The 14,307-nt window shown below is 44.2% G+C and overlaps 1 protein-coding gene across 6 annotated transcripts in view; it reads right to left on the minus strand.

Moving 5' to 3' along the window:
* COL26A1 (collagen type XXVI alpha 1 chain) overlaps window positions 1–14,307 on the minus strand; it is a 174,344-nt gene extending 160,037 nt beyond the window's left edge. For all 6 annotated transcript variants that reach the window (XM_086763036.1, XM_086763032.1, XM_086763034.1 and 3 more), the window contains exon 1: window positions 14,122–14,307. In XM_086763036.1, the coding sequence (XP_086619162.1) occupies window positions 14,122–14,273 (152 nt within the window). In that variant the 5' untranslated portion in view covers window positions 14,274–14,307. The remainder of the gene's footprint in view (window positions 1–14,121) is intronic.

Genomic DNA, 14,307 nt, shown 5'->3' on the forward strand with positions numbered 1-14,307 from the left:
AGCAACACTTGGCTTCCACGCGCCCTCCCTGCTTCTCCTTTCCTGTGGCATGTTACAATGATTTCATTCAGCCCAGGTCTCCAGTTTGTTCAGCAACTTGTAAAGGGAGTTTGTGGGCTCTGGCATACAGGGACTATGCAGCAGACCTTTCTAGAGTAGTTACCTACCACATGGTTGCCCATCATTGCTGGGAACTAGACTTCATGAGCCAAGGAGACCTCCTTCTAGAGTGAAGTCGCAGTAAGCGTGCAGGCTCAGCTTTATTTCACATCACTTCTATATCAGGTGACTGCCATGCAAAGAGCCAGATGTGACAACATCCTCATTGAAACTGCTAAAGAGCCTTTCCTCAAATGCAGGAAAACCCTACAGCTTTAGTGTTTCCAGTCCTAGAAGAGGCAATTGGAAATAAGCAGCCAGTCTAGACAAATCCATCTAGTTATATTGCTTTGAGATCAATTCCTCTTTTCTCTTTTTTATTTTTCAGGTCAGCCACTTGCATTCCCTGAGACAACTGAAGTTCAGGTGCCCATCAGCCAGCATTTGGATTACTACTGATGCTCCAGGAAGACTTTTTAGGGGCACAGCTCTACCCTACCAACATGCCAGTACTCCAGGACCAAAGCACTTTTCTCCAGTGACTGCTCTGCTGATGTACCAGGTCATTCTGAATACCAGTGTGTGTTGCACGGAGTAGATAAAGCAGCCTGTCTTTCGCTTGCCCAGCTCCGAGATCCCCAAGATGAGCCATGCAAGGCCCCAGTTCAACAAAAACAAAACCTTGGAAAACCCCTCTGCCTGGGTATTCAAAGCGTTAATCAGTCTGAAAAACAAAACCCAAAGCCTGTGTGTTAATTTGCTATTTAAAATTGAAAACTTTTTATTCTGTGTCTGCCATGTCTGGCACAAGGCTGTCCTGGGCGTTACTACAATAAAAAATAATTTGGAAAATAATCCTATTGTTCCAGTCACACCCATGGGAGTTTCGTGTGTAGGGATGTAGGAACATCAAAACTGAGATCTGTTGTGTGATCAGAGGGCTGGGTTTGCCCTTTACAATGGTCAGTTTTGATTCCAGTGCATGTTTGGAGAGAGGTCGGAGACAGTGAGCTAAGGTGGGAGGATGCTTCAATAGCTTTAAGGTTAATAAATTCCTACTTGCACAGCCTAAACTCTCAAAATAATCTCAAAAATCATCTTTAGTAGAGAAGACTAGCAATACCCTTTACAAACACACATCCACACCCACAAGTGGTTAGGTGATCACATCTTTCCCTTCCTTGCCTCCCTCTCAAGCCAGTCATTCCCAGGGCCCATCTAAATGCAGTAACAAATTGCCCTAAACCACTTCCCAGTTGCCAGGCACGAACCCTTTCAAAGTGCTTCCTCTGCACAAAGCGGAAGGGTCGTCCAAAGCTCCATGTGAGTGTAACACAGCTTGGATGCAGTAGCTACAGGCAGACAATCATCTGCTGTACCAGCAATCTCCTCACCGTTCTCCAGCCTCTGCTGACTGCATCGGTCCAATGCCATAAAAAGAAGCTACACAGCATTTGCTGTACATCAGCTCTTCTGCACACAGTAGTCCCAAACCCCTGCTAGGGAACACTGTGTTGCCTTAGCAAGTTTTAAGCTCACCTTAAGCAGACGGTATACATTTCAGTCACACAGAACCCATTGTACAGTCTTTCTATAGACAGGTATCAAAATGCAAAGATATCTAGAAACAAAGTACTCTACCTATTTTCAATTTAAAAGGTGGTTCTGCTTTTAACACATCTTCTGAAGCTTTCACTGGTTTTGGAAGCAGCCTCCATACCTCATTTCTAGCCAAGAACAATTATTTGTATTCTCCTTTTAAACCTTGCTGCAATCCAGTTTGTTCATTAGAGAAAAAAAATATCTTAAAAAAAAGGAAAGCCTTTCTCTTGTGAACAGAAACACTAACACCTTTCCTATTATTAAAAAATTCTTGAGCAATCTAAAAAACCACTTTAGTGCCTTGGTGCTTTGGAAGCCTCTATTTGGAAGGGAGATGGTCTTGAGGGAGTAGATCTACATTTCGGTATCCAGGTGGAAAACGGGTTTGATTTGGCCAAGTAATAACAGCCGAAAAAACCCCTCCATAGCCTGTGCACGCACAGTAGATTCCTTCGGAATGATAACACTGCCTTGAAACATTCCCGAGTACACACGTGGGAAACCGGATGGGGAGAAAGCAGCACTGAGCAAGAGAGAGGGGACAGCAGGAGGTCTGAAGGAGAGATACAGACATTTGGTCAGAAAAACTCCTGCCCTGTTCTGTAAAGAATTACAAGCATGGCAAACTCCAGTAGACGGGGGTTTGTAGGGGTTTTCTGGTGGCTGTTGAAGTTTAAAATTACCTGCCAATGCAAAATGGCAGGGCAACCTAGCTGTCTCCACCAAGGCAAAGTGGAAAACTGCGACAGCATTTTAACCACAAATTTGGTAAGAGTGCAAAGAAATGATCCCACCTCCGACAGCAAAGGCTTCACAGGCAGCCCTTGTAGCTCTGCTGGGAACAGGAATGTCTACAGTTATTGGCGAGAAGAGTCTCAGTCTACACATGCAAAGAAGCAGCAACTGACACTAGATAAACCCACATCCCATTTTAGACACGTACTATTTGCCAAAGCTTGTGGCAAATTCAACGCGAAGCCATTAAGGACAGTCGGCCTTTTTTTCTCCTCTATTTATCCAGATTTCTCCAAAACCAGAACATTTAGAGGATGAAGAGCGATACAAAGAAGAGCACAGAAGATACAAGTTTCATTAAAACAAGCAGCTATGACCTGAATTCTATTGATGGGTGACAGTTATTCTGTATTTCTGCTACCTTTTTTGTAGTTTGGGAAGAACAGCATACTGTTCACGCAGTTCTGCACACAAATCAGAAAACCTGTGAGTGACACATGGCTGCTCAGCAGCAGTCTGCAGTTTATTATTCTGCGAAGTATGTGTGTAAACAGCCCTCACACATCACAGCTAAACCATGCTTGTGATTTTTCTCCCCCATACACACAGATGGGAGTTTTCCTTTATACCTTTCAGTGCAGCTTTCAGAAATCACATGCAGTGTCTTAGCAAAAGATGATGCCAAATACAGCCACCCCGCAAGCAAAGACAGTGGCTGCCATCACAAGAGTGCTCCCTTGGCCCATTTCTATGAAAGCATACAGGGATGGCATACCCTGGTGAGCTACTGAACACATCAGTGCTAAATGTCAAATTCAATGGCTGTGACAGACTCATATCATGGACTTCTTGCAGCAGAAAAAGACCTGGCACGAGTTTCAGTTGAAACCACTCTCGCATACACAAATCAAAAAGGTTGATTGAACCTCAGAGCACAGAGCAGGGAGTGGCAGAACAACAACTCTGACCTGGTCCCCCTGGCTGTTGATATGTCCATGGGAACAGCCGATTCACTTATTCAACTGCTCCTGGCAATAGAGCCCAAAGCCATGTGGGGAGCATGTAGTTCCAGTCAAATGCTCGCGTGGGGTTTGGTGTTGGGTTTTGTGGGGTTTTTCTTCAGTTTCTTGGGGTTTGAGGGTTTGTGTTTTTTTTTAAAGAAACAAAAAACTAAAACAGAACCATACACATCAGAGCTCCTGGAGGTGCCCTGCAAAGTAAGCCTTGCCTCCACGGGCCAGAGATGCTCAGATACAAATCGATAACCCAGATGCAGGTAGCACAAGGCGACTCCCGGGCTCAACCAAGACACCAGCTGAAGTGTCCAATACAAGCCAGGCTGGTTTCTAGCTGCATTCAGCTCAAGAGACAAGTTGTGACGATTCCTATCACTTCCGAATTCCTCCCTCTCCTCTCTCTTCCCACTCAGCACAGACAGAGCTTCACCCTTACCTTCCTAAAGGTTATGCAGCAACTTTTCCAAAAACGTTCCTGGGAACTCAAAGTTTACTTTCAGCAAAATTCTATAGTCATTTGTAGAAGCTGCTTTGAAGACCTTCTAGTTCAGAAGCCAATAACCACTTGGCAAGGCCTGACAGACATAATTAGAGAGCTTGTTTCAAAGGACATTACCCAAGAAAATGAATATGTTGCTGCAGTCCTTGCAATAAATTTCCAATGGGTTTGGTTGCAGAGGTCTTGAAAGGGTTTTAGCAAACTTAATTACACTATCAGGACTCAAGTATTTTTCTGGTGCTTGGCAAAATGGGATATTATTTCTGCTTACAATGCACACCCATTCAAAGCGTATCCACAGGCCTACAGCCTAAGAATTCCTACAACTTTGCAATCCAAAGTTTTTGTATCATTTGTGATATACATTAGTGACTTCCAGTAACAGTGGCCCAAGAGACAGCATTTTACTGTGCGATAGTTTAAACCACTTGGCTCAGCGCTGTATCCCGAAATACACTGCAGGGAGACGATCCATTTTGCTGCAGGTTACGCTGATTTACAGCAGCATTAAGCCAAGCGCTGTAACATCCTACAGAGCCAATTTGCCTTTCTGTCCTCAGCTACACATCAGATGCTACATGGGAGTGGAGAAAGCGTGCAGCATCACAGCCCAGACCTGCCCTTGCTCAAAGGCTGGGACTGTTTGGTAGCAGTTGTTGAAGGCATTTTTGGGGTCAGCGCTCCTTCTATGGGTACGTTACACATTCAGCCTGCCACAAACCTTTCACTGCAGCTGGGGAAGGGAAAGCACCACAGCCTGTGCCATCACGCAACCCTCTGCTGCTGTTCAGTCCAGCCCGCCATGCTGAGCGCCTCCCTCTCCTCCCTGTCAGCCTGCCCTCCAAACTAAATCCTCCTCTGCAAAGATCAGGCAAAGACTAACTCCCAAAGACTGATTTCAGTCATCCAGGCTCAGAGAGGTGCATTGAACAGGGAGCACAATGAGCTCTATTCTGCAAGAGTGGAAGTTTATAAAAATGCCAAGTATTATCATTTATAGATTTATAATAAAACTTCTGCATGTACTCATATACAATACTTTGGATTTCACAGCTTTCCCTCTAAAATCTAACCACACCCTCATGAAATATTCCCCAAAGCCTTCCCTTACATGAAGGGAAGTATTACTATTCCCATTTTATTTAGGGGAAAGAAAAGAGAGAAAACTTGCAAGTCTCCATTCCCAGACTTTGTGCTGCTCTACACTGAGCATTTCAGGGAATGGTCTTTTTCTTGGGAAATAGGGTAGAAAACAAAGCCTTATGAATCAGCCAGCTGATAATTAAAAGCAACTAAATCCAGATCACTTTAAGCTGCACATGAGAATCTGAACTCCTCAGATGCCGAATTCCTCTGCCGACCAGAAAAGCCAGGGTCACTTGCCCAGCTGGTCACTATTGTTCTGTCCAATAAAGTTCTGGCAGGAATGCTTGTTTAACAAAACACAGAGATTAAGCATAGCAAAGAATGCGGCTCCCCCCTCACTGTTTAGGTTAGTGGGGTTTGCCATGTTGAAATACTGAAGCTTAAGCATATCCGATTTTCTCTGTCCTGTACCGCTAGTGCCAATGACAGACACAAGCTGACAGCTCAGTTCTCAGGACTACTGACATTTTAGCTTCAAGTTCATTAGAAGCAACATAAAAAGTTCACCTCAAAGCTGCAACAACCACTAATTAAATCAGTGTTTTCTTGGGGATGTAGAGTACCAAATGAGAAGAGCTCTCTGTACCTGCCACACACCAGAAACTCTTGAAGTGCAATTTAAACCAAGCCAGAGACTCAAGGGATTAGATTTTGAGAACCTTGCAACAGGCCAGCTCATCTTCAAATGTCTTAGGATAGCCTAGATTTCCAGAAGGAAATCTAACATCCAGTGAGTAAATACAGCATCAAAATGGCAGCGATCTTCCTAACATCTGACTTAGCTCCTGAGAGTTCAGAACTGGGATCTTTAGCTCAGTTTATACAAGGCACACAAGACTACGAGTCAGACACAAAAATGTCACAAGAACAAGTCATATAGATGGTCGTACAGAGCTCCTCCAGGAATACAGCTTTTACCAAGTCAGATGCCATGCACAAAGCAGCTCTGGTACCTCACTGGGCCAAGAATTTCTCAGCTCAAAGAAAGGTGATATTAAAGGGACAGATATTTGAGACTTATAAGTAGATTTGCAAAGGATATAGTCCTTGGAGAATTGTGTCCAAGAAGGTCTGTAACACGTCAAAGTTAATGGCTTATATTTAGAGAAATAAGTTCCCCTGCGGGAGGTATGGCAGTTTGCACTGTGTGAAATGCAGTTTATAGGTAGGAAGCATCTAAGATCCTGTTACCATGGCAGTCTCTCCTTTCCTTCACAAAAAGCTGAAAAATAACTTTCTGTCAGAGCACACTGTAAATCTGGAACAGGTATAGCTGAGATACAGAGCTGCCAACAGCTAGATCTAGATGTTTTCTTCTAAGAGAGAGCCTTTTTTTAGTCATCCTAGCACAGCAATGGAAACCTTGTTTTAGGTGGTATCACTTTCACCGCCACCTGAAAATGCAAACAACTCAAGATACAGCAATGAGACATGTGGTCAGACAGGCCACATTAAGCAGGGTGGCAAAAACCAGACCAGTTTCTGGAAAAGCAGAAGAACTAATCAGGCAAGAAGAAAGTCAGGAGGCCAAGCAACCCAAGACAGGAGGAAGAGAAGTGGCATCAGATGGAGAAAACAAAAAAAAGGTATTTTTCTTTAGGGTAAATACAAGCAGAATCTCCCTTGAATTGGGCTGTTAAATTCACATCAATCCCTCTTCACACACAGGCACACTGGAAAGCTGTTGGGAGAGCTGTCACCCACTGCTGCCTCAAAAAAGGATTTGAAAAAGCTCCCTGTGCTCTGCTGTGTTTACAGCAATAATGAGAGCCTGGAGGAAGGGGTTAGAAACATCTGAGTTTAATAAGGGCTAGGCAGCACACAGCAAAAAAGAAATGTCTGCCCTTCCGTTCAGGGCTACCACACCCCACCAAGCACCGCAGCACCAGGCCAATGGGAGACTCGGCACGGAGACGTTATGTCATCCCACCAGCCGCAGCAGCCCATCTGCCCCAAGCCTCTTCACAATGAGAAGAAGCATTTCAAACCCAGCTGAGAGCTCCCAGCACCACACTTTTGAATGGCTAAATAAGCAAAGTCCTGTGGGGAAAAACTGATGTTGATTGACCCCAGGCACAAAACAAGCCAAGGACAGAAGGGAAGTTTTTGTGCAGTGCCTTAACTGAGCAGCTCTGTCTCACAAGGTCATCACAACAGGGAAAATGGAATATTTAGCTCATTTAGCACCTATGCTGCTGTTTTTTCTTAGTCCTAAACAGCTCTAACATCCAACATGCACAGGGTAAGGAGCATCCTATTCCAGTTTCTCACACAGAACAGAAGACCAGAAACTTTAGTACCCAAGTCCTCCAATCACATTTGCTGTGTTCCCTTCCTCACTTCTGCAGGGTCCATCCCCAAAATTGTCCTCACATCTTTCATAAAATGCCTCGGCGAGGCACTCTTCCCACCATCCATACTTTTTATTCCATTGAGACGTGGAAAGCAATAAGTCTCGTCCATCTGCAAAGTCAAAAACAACTCCCCTCTAGAATGCAAATAGACATTTTAAAAAAAAAAAAAAAAGGGTGGACCCAGAAGAAACAGGACTGGACCTGTTCTTAACTCTACAGACTCAAACAACTTGGTTACACGACCAAGTCCAGGGGGATATTCCCCTGCCTCATGATTTCATTGCACTGGCATTTCTGAGATGCTCTGAGCAAACGCATGCCTGTATCAAGTGCAAATACTGAAAGAATATCACTTCCACCCAGTTCCTAGGGGCAGAAAAAGTTGGAACCAATTAAAAAGACATCTGACTACATAACCTGATGTCAAGATTGGACATGACTGGATGCATTTCTATGTAGCAGTACCTCACGTTAGCTTTAAAGTTTTGACAGATGGTTTGTTTGCTCAGCATGAAGCAAGGTGGCTGGATAACAACAGCCTTAGCGCTCACAGGACAAACAGGGGAGACGCACCAGACCACAGAGGAGTAAAGAGTACCTACATAAAAGAAGCTCACAGATACTCTCTCTTCTCAGCTTCAAAGAGATTTTAAAATCAATGACTAGAATTTTAAGTGGCAGATTTACAGATGAGCCACACAGATATGGAAGAGGAAACTGATCAGTCCCAAACATGAAACATTATGGAGCTGCCTCCAGCTTCTGACTCTGGAGCACCCATTCTGTGGGTCTCCAGATTAAAGTAATTTCTAAACAGATAGGAAATATTTTCTTTCCTTTGCCAGAGCTACGATTTCTCTGCTTTGGATGCTGAAAAAGAGTCTCAAACCTGAAATAGCTTCCTATTTGTTGGTGCTCTCAAAAAGATGCAACTATTTTCAAATAGCCAGGCCTAACCATTACAGGCAACACTTTCACCCAAGCACACTCTTTACTTACACATCTGTTCATTTCCAAGAGAAGGAAAAAGTTAAACTTGTCAAAACCAGCCAAAACACCTAAATTGTATTATTCCGTGTGATAAATTGCAAGTCAACAAGTAATTGTTTCTTCCTAAAAAGGAGATAAGGGACAAAACCAGCAAGAAACAATGTCACAGTTCCCACCCTTGTTCCTTTCTGTAGCAGTATTAAGGACTAATTCAGACCAGTGCCACATTGTGCATAAATACACTGGGCAGGAGCTTTAGTATTATTCAACCATATAAAAAGTTGAAAAATAGCAGGACAGTAACCAAATTCATAACATTATGCTTTTTTTAAACTTTTGCAGCTCTGATTCTTACAGTCTTTGTGATATTTAAGCTGGCACAGGCTAGCTTTATGCTCAAAGCCTCAAAATAAACATTATGCCTCAGTGAAAGTTAATTTAAGCACTGTCTACATCTCCCTAATTAAAACTGAGTTGAGACCTTTGAGCATATTGCAGAAATTAGGTCGGATGAATTTTAGTATTGCCCTACAAGAGAGGTAATCCATGCTTTACAAAACAATAATGTTTCCAGACATGCTAGAGGTCTAATGCAGGAAGGAGCATGAGTAGCTGGTCCATTATTTTAATTCAGCAGACCTAAAGCGCTCTGTGCTGTCAGTCTTTCATCGTTACCTTAAAGTCATTCTTCATTTTTTCCCCTTTATCGAGACACAGCCCAATAAAACAAAGATAAGAGTAAATATTCTATGATCCAAGTGTCACAGAACCACTCTCCTCAAGCAAAGCTGTGAGGTTTCTAACCTGACATGTTTCAACTAGGAGTTTAGTGCACTAACAAGCTCAGCTGTGAGAAAATGAACAAATAAAGGTTATTGGAAGAGACACATTTGTTAATTTATCCGAGGGGAGCATAAGTTCACTGCCACCCATGGCTTTGCCTCTCTGCTCCCTTTTCCTTCCTAGAGCTGGTAAATGAAACCTAGATGAGAGGAAATGATTCACACAAGCAGCTGGAAAGGCAAGACAGTAGGAGATTTCCTACATGAATACAATTTACTGCAGCAGCTACAGTCGCGTCTGGCATTTCAAAGCCATTCCAGTGTTGCTAGGTCCTTACGCTATCAGTGGCTTCACTGTTTTAATTGCACTGCGAAGTCACAGCACTGAACCCCCCAAGTCAGATGAAGATCATATGGCTGTAGAGTCCAGGAAACAAACACAGGACAGTTCAAGGGCTGGGTTTGGTGATGAGCTTAAGACCTTCTGACCTCTTGGTTACCTGGGTAGGGCACTTCAAAGGGGAATTAGCACAGAGGACTCAGCGTGACACAAATCCCAGCTTGTTTGCTTGACATTCTCACCCAGTCCACAGCAAAGCATAGAAAACTAGAGACCTCAGGCCATGAGCAGACTATTAGGTGATGGAGGGAATGACTCAAAGAAAGATCATGTCAGTAAAAGGAAAGAGAAGCACATTTCTCCAATATGTATAGTTTTATATTCCACACCCACTTAAGAGCCACAGGAGGTTTAGAATTTGGGGCTGAAATCAGGTTCAAACCATCTTTCTCTGTTAAAGAGAATTAACAGACAACCATCAGGAAAACTCCAGATAAATATTCTGAAAGCGCTCTGACAGACTGCATAAATCAGGGTACTGATTTATACATCAGCTTTTAATTTCAAGAACAAGCTTCTACCACATAAATAGACCCACATTTACTTAAAAGTACTAAAACCTCACCTTAGAGGCTGACGGTTGTTACATTACAGCAGAGTTGTATGCAGTCCTTAAAATGGGGCTGGGAAGGGCAATTCCATTCTAGCAGATGTGTAGCTGTAGGACCAGGCACAACACAAGCAGCTATTTCGAAAAGAACAGATCTACCTATAACAGGTCCACCCAGACATCTTATTCACCAGCCATTCCAGTGACCTACTAGGAGACCGCTAGCCTCAAGGAATAATTGACAATATATTTCAAGCATCACCTAAATATCTGAAAGCATCAACACTTCAGCTTTTTTTTCAGGGGGAAAGAGACAAGTGATAGTACAGGAAAGTTGATGTCAGTTTAAATATCTTTCCCACATCAAAGCAGCACACAGAACATGTTTAACTGTTCCACTGAATCCAGGGCAAAGTGATTTCCCTTCTGACATGGATAAACCATTGATAGAGGCACAACTGGAATCCAGGTCTTGCCCTCCTGCGCTGTGCTCCAAGGCACATATATGGCAACAAGAAACGGATGAAGCCACCTGGCCCTTCCATGTTTAAACCCTTGCCTCTAGCAATCAAAAGTTGCACTTACAGATTTCAATTGGCTGACAGTGCTTTCCTCTCCATATCCATCAAGAAACATCACTTCTGTAGTAAGCACTAGGAATTACCGCGCAACCAAAATAAGTACTGATTTGTAATTGCCAGGATAGTCTGGATAAGAATGGACAGTCTTGTTATTTGTAACATTGTGGTTCTAATGTTCACGCACAGGAAGAAATTTTTAGGCTGAGGTGTAAATGTTCTGAAGGTCTCTCTCTCTCGCAGCTGGCCTTTGCTTCCACCCCAGTTGACTTTTGTGATGCTACAGTAAAGCTAGCAGTAAGAAAGAGTTACCCTACATTGCTTTCCAGTTCATGTTCATGGGGTATTTTTGAGCTCACATCCAAAAATGTTCCCACTCACATCCAGTGAGGTTTCCAGTCTAAGTACTGCATCTAGTCTCAGAAGTTTCTAAGTCCCACACTTCAGTTCACGAGGACTTGATGCATGAATAATTTGGAACTACAGGAAAATAAGATGAGAAATTAAGCTGGGAGAACACCAATTCCAAACACAATTATCACAGGTTGCACGAGTTTTGAGAACCAAGCTACTTCCAGTATAAAGTTTCCCTTAACTCAGCTAGCAAAGCTTCTCATGTCCAAGTCTGGAGGACAACAGTTTCTGTCTGGCAGACAGCCCCTCCATTCTTAGCTTTAGGTAGGACCCACTGCCCATTCTCATTGCCTTAACAGAGTAGCAAGTTAGAAATCCATGCGTTGAATGTGAATTTCAAACAAAATAGCAAGCCTGTTACAATACATATAATGCCAAACTCTGTTGCCTGGATTTCAGTCATTATGACTTGCACATCCCCTACAGAAGTTCAAAGCAATTCAAGCATGTGCCAAGATAGACTGCAAGTGTCTTTGGTCTAATAATCAAGATCTGTCAACTAAACATTCAGCAGTCCTCAGAGCCTCAGAAGCCCACCTTTGAGACCGCCTGCAACCTGGATACCAAGGACTGTATCAGCTATTGAGTTTGGAATGGTTTTGTAAGTGGAAGACAAAAGATTATAGCAACTCTTTTGCTGGTTACTCCCCCCTCTTGGAGAAATACAACTTTTATGACAAGTTAATTTAAAAGAATAAATTGTTAGCAGATGTTCAAACAGCTCAATCACGTCTTCACTTTCTGATCAAGGACAGAACAGAACAACTGCAGGAACAGTGTGTCTTGTATCAAGGAAACATGTCAGCTGTAGAGTATCACATCAGAACGTACCAAAACCTGGAGCTGCAGCAGTAACTTTCAAGGCTCTGGCCTGTGTATACTTGACTGATGGTACCCAAGAAAACTGCCAGAAGTCACTGGACAAGGCACTCACTGGTAAGGTTGCAGAAGAGAGTGAGAATGGCCACGTAGTGCCATTAACAGTCATCACCTACTCACCATCCTGTATCCTCTGTGGCCTCTTCAGAGCAGAGGCCACCAAGCTCTGCTGTGATGGAGCTGCTATTGCTTCACGTAATTCAGGTGCTACTAAGATCATCTGTTTAGATGGCAAAAGGGACACCGAACAATGTAAACAACAGTTTATACCAGTCCGATTCAGTCCCCTGAAAAAAGGCTTCACATCCACATAGAGCAATGTCAGACTTCAGAGCAAAAAGCGTCATTCTTATCCAGCACCACATTAAATCCAGAAAAGCACAGCTATCCCAACCTGGAGCTGCACGCTGCAGGAGGCTCCCCCCAAAGGTCCAACACTGTGGCTGGGTAAAGTTTTCCCACACAGATTTTCCCATCAGAAAGTGAAGCTGTTAGACATTTGCCAACAACAAAACTGCACCACTCAAGGGGAAATTAAAACACAAAAAAGATTGCTTCAACGTGTGATATTTGACTAAGCACTTGAATTTTTATTTCAAAAAACATTCACCAGTTATTTTCCCCCCCCTTCAATTTTTTATTTCCCCCTCTGCTTTAAACTAGAATAGAAGACTCTCACATGGCAAAATTCCATTGAACAACAACAACAAAAAATTAAAATCTACCAGCTTTCCCAACATCATTGTTTAAATCAGCTTTAGATTGTTGTTTCATACAACACTTCATAGACTTGGAGAGGGACGCGTTCCCCTGACAAAGCATCAGCTATCCAAACAACTGAAGCATGGGAAAATCGTGCGAGTGTGAATTGGGGAAGGTCTTCGGTGAGCAGAGATACAGCCTGCACTCATGTAAGCGTGGTAGCTCAGAACAAAGATCTGCAGGCTAATAGATATGTAAGACAAATGACATGTGGTTCTCATTGCAGCTCATGCTTTGGGAAGGGGGTACCTTGGAACAGATCCAGCTGGGATAAGTTTATCCCATTACTCTCCTATAATTTTCTGCTGTTTCAAACCCTTTGACAGTTACTGTAGTTTAACATCACACCCCCTACAGACTGAGGCCCGTTTGACAGCCCAGCAAACAAAACCACCCCCACTTGGAGATGAAATATGCACCATATGCGAGAGCCGTGCAAGGCACAAGGCTAGCGCCCGCTCTTCTGTGACATGCCGATGTAAATCTGCTTATCCCAGTTCCTAGCCCAAATAAGCAGCGCTAACCTAAGCCTTCCTGCACAGCAGCGTAACTCATGCATACTAGGTATTAGCAAGGGGAGGAGGAAAAGAGGTAGAGACAGGATGGACGAGCCCTGAATATTAAATTTCCAAGTCCCCATTTAAGGGAGTCACAGGGGGGGAAAAAAAAAAAAAAGTGAAATTCAAGAATAACTGGAATCAGGTTAAGCCACTCTCCTGCTTTATACAGTGCGGCTCATTCATCCGAACAGCTGTTTCACCTCTAGAGAAATGCCCAGAGAAAACAGAGGGGAGCGGGAGAAGTCTAAATTGTTTGCTCTACTGAAGCAGCAAGATACAGTAAATCAAAACTGATTTACATTAAGTTTATAAGAAATCGGTTTGGGGCGGGAGGGGATAGAAGTGGGAGGTTTGGGTTTAAACAGCTATTTGAAAGCTGCAGCTCTTGAAGAGACATCTGTAATTAAGGGCTTTCCTTTGTTGAGCTGAACAGGCTTTTCCTCGCAGTTCCCTCAGCCGGCATCGCCAGCGCCCCGGGTCAGGTCTGGGGGCTCCGGCTGCGCACGGAGAGGGCAAGGAGGGGAGGGCTCGCGGGTTTCGTTTGCCAAAGCTCAGCTCCTGGTCGTTCCCTGCCCCAGAGATGGCCACTGCTGCCGGCAGGTAGGGAGCCTCCCCCTCCCCATTTGGGACGGGGGCAGCAGCCCGGCAAACCCCTCGCAGCCTCTCGTGGGGGTCGCTCCCCGCCCCGGCAGGCAGCGGAGGGGGGGCGCCAGCCTCCTCACCCGCCGAGGGAGGCGGATCCGGTCTTTACTCACCGGCGACTGGCGAAGCCGCTGCCCGGCGAGCCCGAGCTCTGCTCTGGGTAGTTGTGCTGCAGGGTTGATGCTGGGAATTGGTAGAGGAAGCCAGTCCCTAGCGCACATCCGTGCAGCCAGCAGCACCAGGACAAGAAAAGAGCGAGATGCATTTTCGCAAGGGGGTTTTCCTCCGCTGCCCGCCCC

Source organism: Chlamydotis macqueenii, chromosome 19 (assembly GCF_036417535.1).
Source record: "Chlamydotis macqueenii isolate bChlMac1 chromosome 19, bChlMac1.mat, whole genome shotgun sequence".
In the NCBI taxonomy this organism is placed as follows: Eukaryota; Metazoa; Chordata; class Aves; order Otidiformes; family Otididae; genus Chlamydotis; species Chlamydotis macqueenii.